Source organism: Peromyscus eremicus, chromosome 19, assembly GCF_949786415.1.
Source record: "Peromyscus eremicus chromosome 19, PerEre_H2_v1, whole genome shotgun sequence".
NCBI lineage: Eukaryota > Metazoa > Chordata > Mammalia > Rodentia > Cricetidae > Peromyscus > Peromyscus eremicus.
Window position 1 is genome coordinate 11734344 of NC_081435.1, and position 21306 is coordinate 11755649.

The following is a 21306-nucleotide window of genomic DNA, read 5'->3' on the forward strand; positions in this document are numbered from 1 at the left end:
CTGATCACTGTCTAAGTGCTCATACATTTTTTTGTTTGCCTCTTGATTAAGGAAAGACAAACAATATCAAACTATTGTTTTCTTCTTCCCAGGGACTAGCAACACATCTAACATACTTGACCTAAATAGCAATGCAAAAATGCATGAAAAGATTGAAAAATACTCTATATACACAGAGAGATACTTCTTATTCTGAACTATGTTTTGAGAACACTAAGATACGGTCAGATGGTTGTGTTTTCAAATATTTTCCAAACCCACTCATTTCTTTATCTGCAACCATCAGCTACTATTTCGATACAAATTTGTAAAGGAGCATCCTTCTTACTAGGACCCTTGAAAAGAGGGTCTTCTAAAGAACATTCTTCTAAAGAGTATCTTTTAAAGAGCATATTTCTAAAGACATCCTTCTAAAGAACATCAAAGGCCTCAACATAAAACCAGATGCACTGAATCTGATAGAAGCAAATTGGGGAACAGCCTTAAAATTATTGGCACAGGAAACCAATTCCTTAATAGAACACCAATAGCACTGGCACTAAGATTCACAATTAACAAATGGGACCTCATGAAACTGAAATCTGTCTGTAAGGCAAAGGACACCATCAATTGGACAAAGCTGCAGTCTTCAGAATGGGAAAAGATTTTTACCAACTCCATATCCAATAGAGGTCCACTATACAAAATATACGAAGAGCTCAAGAAACTAGATACCCAAAGCCAAATAATTCAATTAAAAATGGGGTGCAGATCTAAACAGAATTCTCAATAGAAGAATCACAAATAGGTGAGAAACACTTAAAGAAATGTTCAATATCCTTAACCACCAGGGAAATGCAAATCAAAACTACTTTGAGATTCCATCTTATACTTGTCAGAATGGCTAAGATCAAAAATACAAGTGACGTGTTGCTCATGCTGGTGAGAATGTCAAGCAAGGGGAACTCTCCTCCATTGCTGGTGGGAGTGCAAACTTGTATAGCTGTTATGGAAATCAATATGGTGGTTCCTCATAAAACTGAGAATCAATCTACCTCGAGACCCAGCTATATCACTCTTGGGCATATGCCCAAAGGATGCTTCATCTTACCACAAGGACACTTGCTCAACTATATTCACTGCAGCTTTATGCATAATAGCCAGAAACTTGAAACAAAGTAGATGTCCCTCAACTGAAGAATGGATAAAGAAAATGTGGTACATTTTATTTACACAATGGAGTATTACTCACCTGTTAAAAATGATGCCATGAAATTTGCAGAAAAATGTGTGCAACTAGAAAATATCATTCTGAGTAAGGTAAGCCAGACCCAGCAAGACAAATATGGCATGCACTCACTTATAAGTGGATATTGGCTGTCAAGTAAATGATAATCAAGCTATAATCCACAGACTCAGAGGGGTTATAAAAAGGAGGACTCTATGGGGGGACACATAGACCTCTCTTGGAAGGGAAAATGTAATAAATTTTGCAGGTAGACTGGGAGAAGTTGGGAAAAGGAGTGAGAAAGATCAGATGGGTTGGGGGGCAGGACGGAGGGAGAGAATGCAAGGTCAGACAGCAGGAATTGGAGAGTATTGGGGGTGGTTTATGGAAACCTAGTGCAGTGGAGACTTCTTGGAATATATGAGGGTGACCCTAGTGAGGACTCCTAGTAATGGAGGATACAGAGTCTGAACTAGCTACCTTTCATAGCCAGGCAAGGCTCCCAGTGGTGGGACTGGTTTGCATTTGGTTGAGTTATTGTCTGAAGGGAGTTCCATGGAGATCCCCAAACAACCGAGACTGACGCCAGGACAGAGGGCAGCTCTCTGAAAACTGAAAGTAGGGCCCCATTATGAGGAAAACATTCACACAGCTCATTGAACTTAGAGAGGTTGAGCTGGTGCCTACATGGAGCCTTCACCTTACCTTCTAGTCTCTTTGGCATAAGAAAGTACTCTACAGGCTACAGAAGGAGAAACCTGGATGCCAACCCAGCAACAAAACTTTCAACCTACAATATGTCCTGCCTGACAAACGTGCTGAGACAAAGGTGGCACTGAACTTGTGGGCATGGCCAACTAATGTTTAGTTTAGCTTGAGACCCACACCATATGAGTGAGCCCAGGGCCTACATAACCAGGAACTGGAGACTGGATAGCCCAGAGACCTAGGATAGAACCGAACAACACTGGCAAAAACAACACTGATAAAAAAAACAATGAAATTATTACTGATGATATTCTACTATACTTACAGATTGGTGGCTTCCTTGTAGTCATCATCAGAGAGGAGGAAAGATTATAGGAGTCAGAGGGTATGGAGGACACCAGGAGAACACGGCCCACAAAATCAACTAAGTAGGCTTCACATGGGCTCACAGAAAATGAAGTGGCAAGCACAGGGGCCTGAATAGGTCTGCCCCATATCCTCTGTGTATGCTATGGCTTTTAGTCTGGTGTTTTTGTGGGACTCCTAACAATGGGAGTGGGTGTATCTCTGACTCATTTGCCTGTTCTTGGGACTCTTTTCCTCCTATTGGGTTGCCTTGTCCAGCCTCGATATGAGAGCTTCTACCTTGTTCTACTGTATCTTCTTTTGTCCTCTTTGGCTGTTGTCTCTTGGAGGTCTGCTCCTTTCTGCTGAGATGAAAGAGAAGTGGATCTGGGGGGAGATGAGAGATGCAGGGGAGGGGAGAGCTGGGAACTACACTTGACATGTATTGGATGAGAGAAGAATCTGTTTTCAATAAAAGAAAAGGAACAAAGGGGGAAATACAAGATGGGGGAACAAAGCAGAGGATAAGGTGAAAAATCAAAACATAAGACAAGAATCGGGGACATAGTAGGAGTTGTAGGAATAGGGTTGGTAGGAGTTTCACTTCCAGTTCAGTTTGACTGTTTCTTTCTGGATTTTACTCATGACTATTGATGCAGAACAACTCTTCAGGTACTTACTTACCGTAAATATATTTAATAGCAGAAATGCCAATTACAGTCTTTTGTTTTTTTAATTAAAAAAGCATCTTTCTAAAGAGGTCCTTCTTAAGAATGTCCTTCTAAAGAACATTATTTTAGTGAGGTTGTGGTGGTTTGAATAGGTACGGGCCCATAGACTTATGTGTTTGAATACTTGGCCCATAGACAGTGGCACTATTAGGAATGTTGGAGTGGGTGTGGCCTTATTGGAGTAGGTGTGGCTTACTGGAGTAGGTATGGCCTTGTTGAAGGAAGTGTGTCACTGCGGAAGTGGGCTTTTGTGGTCTCAAATGCTCAAGCTATGCCCAGTGTGGGACACAGTTAGCTTCCTCATACCTGTGAATCAAGATGCAGAACTCTCAGTGTATCTACCTGCATACTGCCATGCTTCCTGCCACGACAATAATAGACTAGACATCTGAAATTGTATGTGAACCCCAACTAAATATTTTCCTTTATAAAAGTTGCCTTGGTCATGATATTTCTTCACAGCAATAGAAACCCAAATTAAGACAAAAGTCCTCCCAAGGATGTCCTTCAACCATTCCTCTAAAGAACATACTTCTAGAGAGGTCTTTTTAAACAGTATCTTTTGTCTCAGGATATACAGATGCCTTAACACTCATCTGAGAAATAAGAACATTTGCAAGCAGCACACAGATGAACACAATAATTATAGCTACATAACTTCCTTTTGTTTTAGGGATAATTTATTATGATTTCTCTTTTATTTTATTTCGAATATATTATCTTATGAAGTAAATTTTAATTTATAGTTGAGAAAATTGAGAATCAAAAGAGTAAATAACTTAAGAAGGATCATTTCAATACTGTCCAATGAAACTTTTCCTCCAGACCCAGGCTTAAGCTTTCCTCAACATTCTGTAAGAACATAGAACTGGACTTCTCCATTGCCACTTCATAGCACACCATATGGGTAGTTCCAATAGGAGAAAAGACTCATTAACTCTGGTCCTTAAGGCCAGGTCAGTTGTTAAATAATAATCATTCTTTTACTTTTTAAAAACTGAATTCTGAGGCCAAAGTTTCAAAGGGAAACCATCTGATATTGTCTCTAAGTGTCTGGGGGAATATGTAAAAAGTGGCTATATTGTGACACTCCTATATTACAGCTTTTCTCCCCCTTTTTATCTCGTGGAGGATCTTTTCTTCTTTTTGATTTAAGTATTTTTCCTTTTACCACAACAGAGGGCTTTACAAATAGGGGTAGAATTTCCTGCCATTTCCAGTAATGAGAGAGAGAGACAGAGACAGAGACAGAGAGACAGAGATTCAGTTGTAACTGCAAATGTCTAAAGGATCTTTACGCTGAGCAAAATAAACAAATAAATAAATAAAAATCTGAATTTAAGGCATATATATCAAAAAAGAAGATCCATCATACAAAGTCTTGTACAGTTCGAATTAAAACTGTAGATATACAATACCATAGGTATATCTTCAAACTAAGAAAATAATTATAATTTATGGTCATAATAACTAAATGCAAATAAATATTAGCAAAAGGGTCACAAACTAAGAATTTTGGGTCTTAAATATCTCTCAAAATTCAATTCCTAATATCAATATTATTTAATTATGTAATTTCACATAGCTTTTACTATATTACATAAATATGCAATAAAACTTAAGCAAAAGAAACCATACCATTTTTTTCTTGTGATATAATAAGTAGTCTCCTTTTTAAGACTCCACAATGACTACATTTACTCTTTGGAGGGCTCACTTAAGATATGTCATTTTCTAAAAATATAAAACATCAATACCTTTTTCTTGTCACAAAGTGAAGAATTCAGTGACAGCAGTCTGTCATAGCCATTGAAGTAGGCATCCTTCTCCTTTAAGAAAAGAGTCTGCATGGCTTGATACTCCATGGCTAAACGCAAGTTTTCTGCCAGTGAGTCTTCTTGAAGTTTCTAGAAGAAAAATGTATGAATGTGTATATTAAATTAAAATGATTCAATATTGTTTGAACTTTTATATATTTTTTAAAATACTCAAAATATTCTAATACATATGTAGAAAAATCTAAAATAATAAAATGTGTGCTTTGACACCAACATGTTCCTTGGTTATACAAATTTCCTTCCAGATGCAGATTTTTGGGTTTCTTTCTTTCTTTCTTCATTCATGAACAGTGATATGTGATTTATCTGAGTGTGCCTGCATTTTGTCTGATATTTTTATGGACTTCCCTCTGTCAGCCCCTGTGTTCACACAGGTAGCTACTTCTGCCTGTAGAGTTTGGGTGTTGACACTGAAAACACATTAAAAAATGGGAAACACTGGTGATAGTGCGGTTTGTAAAGTATTTGCCAGACAAACAGGAGGACCCACGTTCCATCCTCAGAATCCAGGTTAAAAGCCAGGCTTGATGGTGATCAGTTACATCCTGGGGCTGAGGAGGCAGCGAGGAGGATTTGGGGCTTGTAGCCTAGACTGACCAGCAGGAAGCTCCAGTCCTGGAGAGAGATCCTATTTCCCACAGAGACAGTTAGCTTATGGACTCTGGACCAACTGTTAGAGAGTCTGCATAGGACCAACCTAGGCCCTCTGCATGTGTGTGAGAATTATGTAGCTTGGTCTCTTTGTAAGGATCCTTGCAGTGAGATCAGGGCCTGTCCCTGACGTTTAGCTGACTTTTTTTTTCTCATTTTTTTTTAATTAAGAAAAATTTTCCATTCATTTTACACACCAATCAAAGATTTCCCCTCTTCCCTCCTCCTGCTCATCCCTCAGCCTCCCCTCCCAATCCATCCCCCACTCCCTCCCACAAGAAGGCAAGGCCTCCCATATGGAGGCACATCCAGTAGAGGCAAGTGCAAGCCCTTCCCCCTGCCTCAAGGCTGCATGAAGTGTCCCATCATAGGTAGTGGGCTCCACAAAGCCTGCTCATGTACCAGAGATGGATTCTTATCCTACCGCCAGGGGGCCTCCCAAGCAAATCAAGCTACAACTGTCTCACCATGCAAAAGGCCTAGTCCAGTCCCATGTAGGCTCCACAGCCATTGATCCAACTTTCATGAGTTCCCTCTAGATTGGTTTAGACACCCCTGCGTGTTTCCCCATCATTATTCTGATGCACTTGCTCATAGAATCCCTCTTCTCTCTCTTTGACTGGACTCCCGGAGCTCTGTCTAGTGATTGGCTGTGTATCTCTGCATCTGCTTCCATCGTTGGGAACCTATTGGTCCTGCCTCAACTTGACAAGTCATGCTTTGCTCAAGCCCATTGGAAGCCTGCCCTTTTCTGAATGGAGACAGAGGAGGAGTGGATGGGGGTAGATGGGGAACAGGAGGAGAGGAGGGAGGGGAAATTGTAGTTGGTATGTAAAATAAATGAAAAAAAAAGTTAATTAAATAACATTTTTTAAAAAGTCCTAAGAAGCAAAAAAGAAAGAAAGAAAGAAAGAAAGGAAGGAAGGAAGAAAAGGAAGGAAGAAAGGAAGAAACAGATGGATTCAGAAGAACCACACTTGTGGTTGTCTTCTGACCTCCACACATGAACTATGGCATAGGCATTTGCACACACACACACACACACACACACACACACACACACAGTAAAATGTTATAAAAACTAAAAGATGTTTGATCTAGATGCTTCAAAAACTATAATTTACTAACAGACTTCAATATTTTCAAATATAATCATTCCATTGGTGTGAATCCATTCTGAATTAAAACACTTTAATATATAATTCACCTTGCTGGTAATGTATTGAGACCCATAAAGAGACTATCTATGATGATTAAGCCACTATGTATAACAATAACTAGTGTAGAGTAATTAAAGCATTCCTTTGTGAAAGGCACTCTCTCATCAAGCCCTTGATTTTGTTGTTAGAGATCATACCTGGTATGAGAATATGAACAGGAAATGTAATTCAGCAGAAAATTGCCTGTACAAATATTTCTGTATTTATACAGTAAAGATTTATTAAGGCCAGCAGACATATTTCTCATGGAGGCCTGATCTCCCTATTGATTCCAAGTGATGAACACTGTCACAGGTACTCTTCAGGAAGCCAAAATGATGAACTAAGGTCCATCTCACATGCCCTTGTCCTAATTCTGGTGCAATTATTCAAAATATTGGGAACTTGTATCTTGTAAACCTACCCAAGTTCACATAGAATTTTATTTTCTTAGGAGGACAAAGTTTGTGAATATTTTCATTTGGTGTAGCCACTTTTTAAATGACAGCTGTCACACTTTTTGCTACCTAAACATTCATTAAAATCTAACTCTCGGTTGGGTTGAAACCCTGATAAATGTTTTCTGCTGTCAAGATAAGGATTGTTTTTGAGTTTTTTGATTGTCTATTTGCTTGTCTGAGCCATTAAACATAAAAACATTTTGAAAATTATCTTTGAAGTTATATTATTGTGTGTATGTGTGCGTTCAGTAACATGCAGGCAATTGAATATTTGTTTAGGTCAGAGGACAAACTTGGCATGAAATTTTGTGGGTTGAACGTTCACTTCCAATATTAGTAATTCATTCATTCTTTTATTTACTTATTTTCTCATTCAGTTATTTACTCAGAACTTTTTATTTAGTTACTCAGACTTGATAGTATGCCTCAAGGATTTTGTAGTATTGTAGATATTTTTTATTAACAAATTACACAAATACATAATTAGACTATAGCATTCTACGTATTTTGTACTTTTTGATTTACATATATATTAAATTTATCCAAAACAATAATTTTCAATACTGTAGTTATTGTTATTTATTTGTTTCTCATTATTAAGAATGATTGAAATGATGAGCATTGGGAGTATATCTTGATAAAGAGGAGACTCATGAATGCCTGCTAATAGTTTCCATAATGTAGTATATAAACATTTAGCATGATATGATATCTAAAATCATTTGTTACTCTTTGATGATTAGAAGATATGACAAATTTCCCCAGTATTTTATTAGGAAATTAAATATATTAATACGGGGCTGAACAGTAGCTACTTTGTAAGTTTCATGAATGCTGAGACTATTAACTTGTTCAGCCCAAAGATATGTTTCTCAGAATATCTAATGTAAGTAGGTGCATGATAAATAAATGGATGATAAGTGCATGTATCGACAGGTGAAAATGAGTAAAAAGAGGGCTAAATGGATGGAAGAATGAATGGGAGAATGAATAAATGGATAGACAGATGATTTAATGAATGAATGAATGAATAAATAAATGAATAAATGAATGAATGAATGAATGAATGAATGAATGGAAGGACAAGCAAATGAATGACTGGAAGGATGAATGGATGGTAGCCAAAGATGAATTAACATAATACCATTTAGGAGTTGCATATATTTCCCATATTAGAACCATATATTTTATTTGCCAACTTCTGTGTGACAACCTTTTTGATATTAACACAGGCTATTATAATGGAAAAAATTTGCTTGTAATATTTTATACCATACTATGAGCAAGCGAAACTATTTAGTACATAAGGAAAAAGCACAACAAGATTTTACATTGTAAAAATTTTACATTACTTTTTCAGGAATATGTACATTGCCTGGTTTAGCTGCTGATTTTTAGAACTTTGGGGTTTTCAAAACTGTTGAAATTATATGTAGCTTTTGTTGGGGGGCAATTACATGCTAAGCCTGTGATACTCAAAATATTTCTACAGGAAAACATTTTACTCCTCTACCCATAAGAGTCCTGTAAAAAGAAGACAGATCAAGATTCCAAATCATCTGAACAGTACTTGTTTCATTTTTCACTGAGTTTTCCTTACTCTTAAAACTTTGGGTTTCATATTGGAATTTGTCTTAATTTTCAATTTAATTTTCTCACTACTTCCATTTTTCCCCATTACTTTCCCACAGGGTAAATGGGTATAGAGCATTCCAATAGAAGAATTGAGTACTTTCTGGACCAAACTATGAGGCACATTTTGTTTCTTTTTGTTATAGTTATATAAAAAACTGGAAATAAGCTGAACATGAGCATTAATTCATGAATTCCACACACAATAAATAAATGTCAGCAGTCACTTTAATGAGAAAGGACACTGTCCAGCATACTAAAACTTTACTTTCACCAGATCTGTGATACAATAAGAAAATAAGAAATCCTGCTCCAGTGCAGGCCAAGCCAGCCAGAAAAATAGGAAGGCAGGCTGCCTATGGAACTTCCCTACTCCCTCAGTTCCCACAGACATAATTCTCCACAATACCTCCTCCTCCCAGCCCCTAGTCCTGTTGCCATGTCCCTGCCCTTAACTCAGGTAGAATCCTCCTGCTCAGGTGCAGGCCAGGACAGCCAGAAAAACAGGAAGGCCAACCCACCCTGGAACTCTCCCACACCCTTGGTTCAGTTCCCACAGACCCAGTCTGCCATCATCACATCCCTCCCCACCCTCAAACCCCAGATGCCATATCCCAGCCTCCAACTCCAGCCAACACCCATTGGTCAAGTTCAGTTCACACCAGCCAGAAGAATAGGTAGGAAAACACAGGCCAAAACTCCCTGCTGAACCAGAGGTAAAGCTAGCTGCCAGAAGAAGTCAAAGTAGGCCACCTGCCCACAGACTCTCTAGGTGCTCCTCCTTGCCCTGTCCCAGCCCTCAACTCTGACCGAGAACCGTTACTCAACTAAAGGCCGCACTAGCCACCAGAATTCCACTTAGGCTGCCTGCCTGTAGACCACCTCCACTCTCTCAGTGCTCCACCACCATATCCCCAATCCTCTACTCCTCATCTTATCTCATCCTTCATCTCAAGGGGAGATGCCCTGGTGGACCAGAGGCCACACTGGTCCCCAGAATTCCAGTGTCCCAGCCTCCTACTTGGGTGGGCACCCCCTGCTCAACTAGGGGCTACACAGACCAGAAGACCAGAGAGGAAACAGAAACCAAGGAACAAAACACAAGTCCATAAAAGAAAAACTCAGAAATCAGCATCTAGACCAATAACCACCCCAAGCCCAGATGCCTAGACACCAGCTTAAGAGCACAAACAACAACAGCCAGAGAAACATGTCACCACTAGTTCTCAGCTATCCTTTTACAGTGAGTCTTGAATATTCCAACACAGCTAAAGCACAAGAAAAAGACCTTAAAACCAACTTTGTGAAGATAATAGAGGTACTTAGAGAGTAAGTGAATGAAAACCTAAAAGAAAGCCAAGAAGACCAACCAGAAAGTTGGAGGAAATGAACAAAATCATTCAGGACCTGAAAATGGAAATAGAAGCAATAAAAAAAAAGCACAGACTGAGGAAATTCTGGAAATAAAAAATGTAGGTCAGTGAACAGGAGCTACAGAGACAGGCTTTACCAACAGAATATAAGAGATGAAAGAGAGACCCTCAGGTACTGACAATATGATAGAAGAAATAGATACATTCGTCAAAGAAAATGTTAAATCTAAAAAATTCCTGACACCATGAAAAGACCAAACCTAAGAATAACAGGAAGAAAAGAAAGAGAGGAGTCCCAGCTCAAAGGTCCAGAAAATGTTTTCAACCAAATTATAGAAGAAAGTTTTCCTAACCTAAAGAAGAAGATGCCTATCAAGGTACAAGAAGCATACAGAACACCAAATAGATTGGACCGGAAAAGAAAGTCTTCTTGTTACATAACAACTGAAACACTAGATATACAGAACAAAGAGAGGATACTAAAAGCTGCAGGAGAAAAAGAGCGAGTACACATGAAGACAGACCTATTAGAATTACACCTGACTTGAGACTCCAAAAGCCAGAGAGACTGGACAGATGTGCCACAGACTCTAAGAGACCAAAGATGCCATCCCAGACTACTATACCCAGCAAAACTTTCATTCACCATAGATGGAGAAAACAAGATAGTCTATGATAAAGTCAAATTTAAACAATACCTATCTACAAATCCAGCCCTACAAAAGATACTAGAAGGAAAACTCCAACCCAAGGAGATTAACTACACCCATGAAAACACAGGAAATAAATAATCCCACACCAGCAAAACCAAAAGAAGGGAAACACACACACATGCAAACACACACACACACACACACACACACACACACACACACACACACACACACACCACAACCACCACCACCAAAAATATAACAGGAGCTAATAATCATTGGTCACTGATATCTCTCAATATCAGTGGAATCAACTACCCAATAAAAAGAAACAGACTAACAGAATGGATGTGAAAACAGGATCCATTCTTCTGCAAACAAGAAACACACCTAAATGTCAATGATAGACTTTACCATGGAGTAAATGGTTAAAAAGATTTACTAAGTAAATGGACCTATGCAGCAAGCTGTTGTAGCCATTCTAATGTCTAACAAAATGGACTTCAAACTAAAATTAATCAAAAGAGATGGAGAAGGACATTTCCTACTCATCAAAGAAAAAATCCAACATGATGACTTTTCAGTTCTTAACATCTATGCCCCAAATACAAGAGGCATCCACATCCATAAATGAACCATTATTACAACATAATCCACACATCAACCCTCAACACACTGATAGTGTGAGACTTCAATATCCATCTCTCACCAATGGACAGGTCATCTAGACAAAAAGTAAACAAAGAAATACTGGAGCACAGGGCCCACAGAATCACCTAAGCAGGGCTCAGAGCCTCATAGAGGCTGAAGCCACAAAAATGGCCCTTGTATGGCTCTGTGCTGGGTCCTCTGCATGTATGTTGTGTTTGTTAGCTTGGTGTTTTTGTAGGAGTCCTAACAGTGATAGTCAGTGTATCTCTGACTCTTTTGTCTACTCTTGGAACCCTTTTTCTCCTATTGGGTTGCAGTGTCCAGCCTTGATATGAGGCTTTGGGCCTAGTCTTATTGGATCTTGTTACGCTGTGTTTGGTTGATACCCCTGGGAGGCCTGCTCATTTCTGAAGAAAAATGGAGGAGGAGTGGATCTGGGAGAGAGGCCTACTGGCAGGAGTGGAGGGAAGAGAGGATGATATCAGGATGTATTGTATGAGAAGAATAAATTTAAAAAACAAGAAAATAAGAAATCAGATACTAAGAATTAGAATTAATGCATCAGCTAACTTTCAGTAGTGACTACTATAATGATAAAGTATCCTCATAAGACAGTGTTTCCTGAATTTTTCCTCTGAGTAAATGTCTGAGATGCTATTTACTCTCACTTTACAGATAAGGAAAGTCAAAGTCAAAGTAAAGATATATCAGATGGGGACATTTATAGTTTTGGAAAATGGCCACAACAATATTTTCAGTCAAACATGCTTTTTAAAAATCTTGTCATTTGCTGGTGGTGGTGCATACCTTTAATTCCAGTTCTTGAGAGGCAGAGGCAATAGAACCTGTTCGAGGCCAGCCTGGTCTACAGAGCAAGTTCCAGGACAGCCAGGGCTATACAGAGAAACCGTCTGGAAAAAACAAACCAAACCAAACCAAACCAAACAAAACAAACAACAATGACAAAACCTGAAACAAACAAACAAACAAAAAAAAGCAAAAAACTCCCAGATAACAAACAAAAACAAAGAACAAAACAAAAAGGTTGTCATTGCATATACAGGTAATGTCTACTCATTCCTTTCATGACTTTTCAATTTGTGATTTATCCAGTTGGTTAAATATAGTAGAAATAATTTTATGACTTTTCAGCTAGTTCACAGAAAGCATGTAACTCCTTCTTGGCCTTCTCTTTCAGGACACTCAGCTGTATAATGACTACCATGTTGTAAGGGAACTAGGTCACAGAGGGAGACCATGTGTCAGTGGCTCAATGAAGAGGCCTGACATCAACTGTCAGTGAATAAAATATCTAAAGACAAAGATAGATCCAGATCCCAGCCTCTAAACTTTTCAGGTGATGGCCCAGAAGTGAGACACAGAGACAACCCATTCTTCTTACACCTTGTCCAAATTTGTGATATAGAACCATGAACACCATAAATGGATGGCCCACATTGCACAATGAAGTTTCGAGGATTGTTATGACCATAACAACAGAAGCACCAATATGTTGTGCAAAAGCCCATCCCTTTTAAGTGGCGTACCTGGGCTGTGATCCAGACAGATTGGCACCACATCACCTATTTTTGTGTGCAACACACCACTTTATGAGCCAGCGCTCTTACACACTTTGCTGTGTTGTTGTCTTCACAAAACCTAATGGCATCCAACAATGAAGACAAACCACTAAGATCCATGTTCTCAGTTCACATTTGCCTTGTAATCCGGCACAGGCACACACACACACACACACACACACACACACACACACACACACACACACACAGCTTGTTGACATGGATAAAGCAGGCTGCTGAGGGAAAAGAGGCTTTGGCCCCTGAGAAGCAGCTCTTCACTGTAAGTCACTATGAGTTTGTTGGTTTTTCATAATCCATCCCTTGTGATACTTTATTTTTATCATTTATAGCCCATGACTTCATTAAGAATGACATATTCACTGGCAAGACCTAGTTCATGGACTTTCCAAGCAGAAGACTCTAAATTCGAGATTATGATTGAATGCAGGAGAAGTTATACCTTTGAGGCCAATGAAAGTCCAACCAGTCACATTCACCTTGGAGAAAGCCTTGATTCACTAAAAAATATGTATTTTAAAATTTAAGATGGACAGACTTTAAGGAGATTGTAAAAGAAACACTTGATTCAGACTAGAAAATGTCTATGGCTGAAACATTTGCATTGTATGTACACATGGAGAAAGTCTGCCTACTAGCTTTAAAAGATGTTATAAAATAATTGTGTTGTAATATGCCATCCATTTCCTCAATGATGCTTATTATACATACCTGGATCTGGCTCTCTGGGCAGAGGAGCCAGGATCTATCAGTATGTACTCCAACAGAGTTGTCATCTCCTGACCCAGTTCTAAAACTCCCCTGTCCTGATGTGATTATCTACTGCTGTTTCTTCTGATATTTCCTGACGATCTGTCACTTCATTCTTGGTTGTGAAGTTTGGTGCAGGCTGCTCCTTACTTCCCTCCTGGTGCTCTGCTGGACGCAACAGTTGTGTCTACATGCTCATATAAACTATACCCTACCAACTTTAACCCCATCCCACATCTGAAAAGAATGGACTTCCTTCAGAAAACGCAAGAACACAGAAGTTGTACTGCTAGTATTTGTTGACAAATTCTACCCCAACATCCTTCCTAGCTTTTCTCTTATCTATTTGTTCATTCAGCTGCTTGTTCTACAAACCTTTACTAAGTTGATTTTATGGTCCCAGCTCTGTGGCTAATCTAGGGATTTAAAAAGATTATGATTTGATAGCACTCAATGGGGATTCCAGGCTAGTATAAGAAGGGCAGATGTGCAAACCAGTCTGGGCATTGTATAGTGGAACTGAGATCAAAGTTACTCTGCCTCATGGGCTGGCAAACACTTGAGCAAGCTTGAGAATCAAGAGAAAGGTTTTCTTGGCCCCTTAGGATTATTAGGGTATTGCTATATAACTTGTTAATTAGACTCAAATAGATCATGTTAAGTGTGCTGCAATCTTTCGGCTTTAAGGTACTGCTAATGACATGAGCAGCTCACCACCACCCACTGAAGTATAGTGTTGTAACTCAGGTTCAGCTATGAGCACTAGCTTTCAAGAGTTTGTGGCCCTGTGTAGAAGCCAAGTTAGTCAGTTTTGATACTGAATATTCCCATAAACCCCTGTGTTGAAGACTTGGTTGAAGACTCCAGCTGGCTATTTTTGGAAGTGCTGGAAACTTCAGGAGTTGAGGCCTAGTTGGAGGGAGCAAGTCATGGCAACATGGGTTTCCTGGATGTATCACGTCCCAGACACCTTCATTTGTTTTCTGGCTGACGTGAAGCAGTCGCCTTTCCTTCTCCACCCTTTGCCACCATGGTATTCTGCCTCACTACAGCCCAGAAACAGCCAAAGGGGCTAAACACAGATTCAAACTTCTGAACCTGGAAGCCAAAAATAGTCTTCCCTTCTTTAAACTGTTTCTCTTTAGGTGCTTGTCAGAGCGATGGAAAAGCCACTGAACACCATCAATTATGTGCCCTTAAATCTGCACCTGCATGGTCCTCCAAAACTCTTGGCACTAGACTGGTGATTTGCATACAGTAACACTTTGTGTGAACAGGGTGTTAGAGTTTGGGAGTGCATGAGTGTGCATTTGGGTGCATACACACATGCATGTTTGTGTACATGGAGGAAGAGGCTAGAGAAAAATTCCATGTATGTTTCCCAGGCATCAGCTACCGTCTTTGTCTCATAGTTCTCACTGGCCTGGGACTCACCAAGTAGGTAGGCTGGCTTGCCAGCAAGTCCCAAGGGATCTGCCTGTCCCCTCCTCCCCAGAGCTGGGATTATAACAGCACTTGCTTTTTTTAAAATTATTTTACAATACAATTCAGTTCTACATATCAGCCACGGATTCCCTTGTTCTCCCCCTCCCGCCCCCCTCACCTTCCCCTCAGCCCACCCCCCTATTCCCACCTCCTCCAGGGCAAAGCCTCCCCCGCGGACTGAGATCAACCTGGTAGACTCAGTCCAGGCAGGTCTAGTCCCCTCCTCCCAGGCCGAGCCAAGCGACCCTGCATAGGCCCCAGGTTTCAAACAGCCAACTCATGCAATGAGCACAGGACCTAGTCCCACTGCCTGGATGCCTCTCAAACAGATCAAGCCAATCAACTGTCTCCCCCATTCAGAGGGCCTGATATGTACTCACTCATAGGAGGATACTAGATGTGGAACAAGGATGACTGGACTGCTACTCACATCACCAGGGAGGCTACCTGGAAAACAAGACCCCAAGAAACACACGGGGATCGCCCAATGACGGAGAAATGGAAGAGATCTACATGAACAGCCTGGACATGAGTGGGGGTAATGAAGGGCAAGAGTCAAGGGAAAGAGAGCTTGGGGGAGCGGGAGATCCCAGCTGGATCAACAACAGAGAGGGAGAACAAGGAATAGGAGACCACGGTAAATGAAGACCACATGAGAATAGGAAGAAGCACTTGCTTTTTTTTTTATATTTAAAATAATTTATTTTAAATTATGGTATACATGGGTTGGGAACATAAATGCAGTTCCCAGTGTAGCCAGAAGAGGGCAAAGATCCCTCTGGACCTAGAGTTACAGGTGATTGTGAGCTTCCCCAAGTGGGGGACTGGTACCAAACTTGTATCTTCTGCAAGAGAAGTGCATCTTCTTCTTAACGGCTGAACCCTCTCTCCAGAACCTAGAAGTGCTTTTGAATTGGTAGGAGCACTTGCTTTTAAACATGTGGGCTCTGGGGATTGAACTCAGGTGTTCATGCTTTGTGAAGCAAGCATGTTACTGACGGAGCCATCACCCCAGTCTTACAGTGACATTTTGATGCTATTAAAGTAAGCATAAGAACTGAGACTGACTGCATAGAATGTGAAGACATAGGTTTCTGAGTAAATGAGTCTGGAGATGGGGCTCCAGCTCCCCATGGGTACTCACTTCAGTACTCCTTCTGATGAACAGGCACTAGGCTACAGCCATAGCATTCTGGACATGCTCAGTCTCACCAACGCACATGCATCAGCATAGGGAACACAAGCGCTCAATATTTATGCCAGTTCTCTACCAGTGCGGCAGAGCTGGAGGAATTATAGACTTTATTAGATGTTACCTACTGTGTGCACAGAGGCATTATTGCAAAGCTGCTCCCTTAAAATCTATATGCCAATTACTACAGAAAGCAAGAGTTCTCCCCAGTGTTCCAGAGGAGCAAGCCTGTAAGAGTGATATGTGTCGATACCCCGAAGCCTCAAAGGAGCAAATAACTGTTTTAACTCTCCCAGGACCAACTTCCTGTCTGTGCTGCCATGGAAACCAGTCTCTTGTCCAACTTGAGTTCTCCGATAATTAGTCTTAAAAAGAACATTCTTGATTTGTAACAAGTGAACAAATCAGCCCTCTGTATCAAGGCTGTTGTATGCTTCAAAGTCTGCATGTGATGGTGTTTGACAAAATGTTTTATATTCACTCTTTTATTAATAAAAATTACTTAGTGGGAAAACGGTATATTCAGAGACTGGTAGAGACACTGTCAGAGGAAGCCTGCTCTAAGCCAGCTTGTCAGGAACACCTATCCCTGCTAGACTTCAAGGTCAGGTTTTCTGTAACTATGCTACTCCAGCACTCAAGTGGAATCCTTACCTTAGCTCCTTCACTAGGCTGTAAAGTATCTCCTGCTTTGCTTTCTTAAATGTTGCTAATAGTCTTATCACATTGCCTCCTGCAACTGATATGTGAGTTGTGTTTTGTGGCTATTTTGCCTTAATTATACTTATTCCTTATCATTTTCATGTCTGTTTATTGTATGTGTTTGACCAGGGACTGTGGATACCACCTGGAACAACACAGTTTCGGAGCAGAAGGAGCTTTCCAGCAGATGAGGAATTGGAGGCATTCACACAGATGATTTCATTACAACAGTCTCTTTATGAAGGGAATAATATACAGGCAAACAGAGGAGTTCTAGGAGAGATCAGCTCTGGGCAAAGTGATGAACAAACTTTGAGGGAAGGGTCAGCTCTTAAACAGATTTCTGAATACAGTTCACATATAGGGCTCTGTACATGGTCGCAGCAGGGAACCTTGGTCCAGAAAGAGGTATTTATTAAAAATTCAAAAGCATCCAATTAACATGGATGTGTGTTCAAAAAGAATGGAATGTTTCCTCTATTTGGGAGTACTTAAGAAAGCTTACACAAGTGTCTCTTGTACTGTGTGTTTGTTTTGAGACAGTCTTATGTATCCCAGGCGGGCTTGAACTCACTGTGGAGTCAAGGATGAAGTTAATTAAACTCTGGTCCCCACTTCCCAAGTGCTGGGATTGCAGTTGTAAAACATCATGGCCAGTTTTATGTGGTTCTGTGGATTCAACTTAGGGTTTCCTGCATGCTGGGCATGAGTTCTACCAGTGGAACCACCCACCCAGCTAAAATTAGGCATTAAATTTCTACTTGATCAAATTTTCTTTTATGATAGATGTATCATATTGAGTATTTTGTGTATCCGATTACAGAAACAAAACAGGGAACAAAAGCAAACAGGAACAGCAAGAGGAAAACTAATGTCACATAACTGTATTTCCAATGAAATACCCTAAATTGAATCATATGGCAAATTATTATATAAAAAGTGTGAGACATGTTATAAACAATTCTGAAACAGTAGCTGACCATGGTAGTATTGGTTTCCCTAAATTATTTGTTATTGCTAACTGAACTTTATATTTTAACTTGAGTATTCTTGTTTTTAAGAATCTTTTCCTACGGTATGATTTAAAATTATTAAACAGAGAACCATGCATAATCTTCCTTGTAAAGCATTCACATGCATTATTTCAATTTAATTATACCCCAATTTGTTGATACATTAAAGACATTTTTCGAGTGTGTTGCTTTTTCGAAAAAAGGCCTACCAGCCATTTCCTCCTCACAAGCAACTCCTGCTTAGAAAGGTTTAAGATTTAGAAGGGTTTCCTATTTACTCACATTTTAATGATGTACATTTCTACTTCACTGGTGGCAAAGGCTGATCAGTCATGGAAAGGTCAGTTAACACTAAATAGACCCTTTCTTTATGTAATTACAAAGAATAATATCTTTGTGCTGATGGCACTGCACACTGAGTGGGTGATGCGGAGAATTAATGTGCTGCCTTGTTGGCCCATGGGATGCACATTCTGATACAATAACCACAACTTACTCTAATTACGCTGCTTTAAAAGGTCATCAGCAAAAAAGAGTTAAGGAATTATAACTAAGTCTATCATAAAGGAATCCTGCACTACATAAATGTAGAAACTGTAAGAGCAGACCCAGAACCCTCATTACAAACTACAGGGGAGTCAGTCTGAAAGGATAAAGGGAAAGGCTATGGGTATGTGCGTGCAGGAATTGAGAACGCTGAAAGTTTTACAGACGTAATTTTTTTTTTGCCATGTGTTACTGATGAGGTTAGGTAACTTGATCTCTTGGTATATTTGTGGGCAAGGCTTAATTTTTAATTTTTTTCATTGTCATATCTATGTTCATATTACACCATATTAAAAAATAAAATCACTTTTTTTATAAAACAATACATGCTAATTAGATGTCCTGCAGAACCACAAAGTGGTTCACGACATGACCACTGGCATTTTTACCTTCCATTTAGTTTGAACACGTGGTATAATCCCTTCAGGAACAAGAATTGACAACATCAAAAAAATTTTCTTACACTGATGGTGTGGAAATGGAGGATAAGAGGGTCGATTTCTTGTCCTAGATCACACATGAATACTACAGACTCCAGAGGACTTTCTAGTCTGGTTTCCAGGTCTCAGTCTGTTCCCAATCTCAGATCTGAGTTACAGCCTTCCTGAGTCTAAACTGATGACATGAATGTCCTTACTTCTGAATACCCTTGAAAACTGTATCAGTTAAAAAACACAAATAAAACCAATAGGTATTCTTATGGAAAAGGTTTTTTTTTTTTTTTTTTTTTAATTTAGGCATTTCTTCCTGCCTTTTCCAGGGGTCACAGAGTGCAGAAGAGGTGAGAGTGCAGGACATTCACGGTCTGATGAAAGTCCACCATCCACATCTTCTCTCTGTTGATACTCATAGTTCAAGGATGCCTCTCTTTGGGAAAGAAGACATCATACATATCTCTATCCACTTAACATTTTTTTCTCAGTACTTTGGGTCACTCTGAAAAACTTGCAATGCGTCTCAAGTATAAGTAGGCTCCAGAACACAGGGAGTAGCTCTTATCTTGAGATGTGTCTACTGTTCAAATGAACTCAATCCTAATGTAAAAAAAAAAAAAAATCAGCAAAACTTGGCTCTGCAACCGAAGCTATCCCATGCCTGCTTCTCGAGTGCATGTCACTGGCATACAATCATACCAGTTCATTTACATATATTTACGTATTGCACACTGCTGTTTTACCTCTACAGTTGCAACTGGAGAGATGGAATGGACTTCGAAGTCTGAAATAGGTGCTTTCTGTCCCTTTCTCAATGATGTTGGCCAGCTTCTTCTCTAGACCTTTAATTACTGTACCAGTTTGCTTCACAATGAAGCTACAACGCAGAGCTCACACTCAAGGTATATTGGAGCTGTATGGTTAGAGCTGTGTGGGAGAGATCACTACTGCAATGCATTTTCTTATGCTTTTTTTTTGTCAGTGGCAAATACTAAAAGAGATAGGGACAGTAAATCAATAATAACTTCAAAATGCCTCTTAAAATAGTGAAAGTTTTTAAATTACTTTCAAAATGGATTTAATAATTTTTCAGAGAGCTGCCAGGCATATTAAGATACCATTGACAGTGCTCAAATGTATTTCCCTTACCCATATCTTGTTTGGTTAAGTGTATTTCATAGAAGGCAGGCTAGAGTTTTTTTCAGTTTTTGAATCTGAAACTTCTTTTATGAGAGTCCAGGATGGACTTTAGCTTGCCAAGGTGAATTTTAACTTTTGCAGGTAATTGTCAGAATGGCTAAATAAAATCTGATGGTCCTACCACCTTACACTGCACAGCAGTTGGAAGAAATGGTGTAGACACTCACTCACATGATGCCATGTGACCTTTAAAATACATCACTAAGCAGAACACAAGGGGAAAAATAATATCTTGAACACAAGTCAGCATATGGGGAAGGAACAGTGGATAATTCAAAGGAAACAAGAAGTAAGAATGGAAGGGGCTGAAATAAATCAGAATGCAATACATAGCATTTTATATACATACCTACATACATATATATATATATATATATATATATATATATATATATATATATATATATATATGCTGATTTGATCAGTATTTGCATCCTCCTCATGTGGTTAAGTGGACAGACGGTACATTTAAATGCATATAACTTTAACACAAGGTAAACCAAACATCAAGCCACTCAGGAAATACATGTTTGCAAGGCAAGGTTCCCCAGGACCAAATGCACTGGATTTACTATACTACAGTAGCTATGCATGGACAGCAAAGGAAACCAAAGCCAATGCTACCATACTGAGTTGCCAAATTTATGGCTGTTTTTCATTCTGTCTCGTTTTTTTTCCCCCACGTTTGTGCTTGTTCAGTTTCTTACTTTATTTCCCTTTCTATTTCCTCATTTCACTTTAGATCCTCCTTAGGAATGTGTGCTCAATCTTCTAAGATCTTGTAACCACCAACCCTCCTCCTTCAGATTCTGTCTTCCCACCTCACCCTAGTTCAGACCTCTATGCTTTTCAGGCTGTCTTCCTTCCACATTGTCACTTGGAAACAAATGTGTTAAACAACTAAAACCAGGCAACATTTAATAATCCCCTTTCCCTC

The 21306-nt window shown here is 39.5% G+C and overlaps 1 protein-coding gene across 1 annotated transcript in view; it reads right to left on the minus strand.

Moving 5' to 3' along the window:
• Positions 1-21306, minus strand: part of Ccdc178 (coiled-coil domain containing 178) — a 343274-nt gene that overhangs the window by 108960 nt on the left and 213008 nt on the right. Inside the window, exon 21 of the mRNA XM_059246058.1 lies at positions 4749-4898. Coding sequence (XP_059102041.1) covers positions 4749-4898 — 150 coding nt within the window. The remainder of the gene's footprint in view (positions 1-4748; positions 4899-21306) is intronic.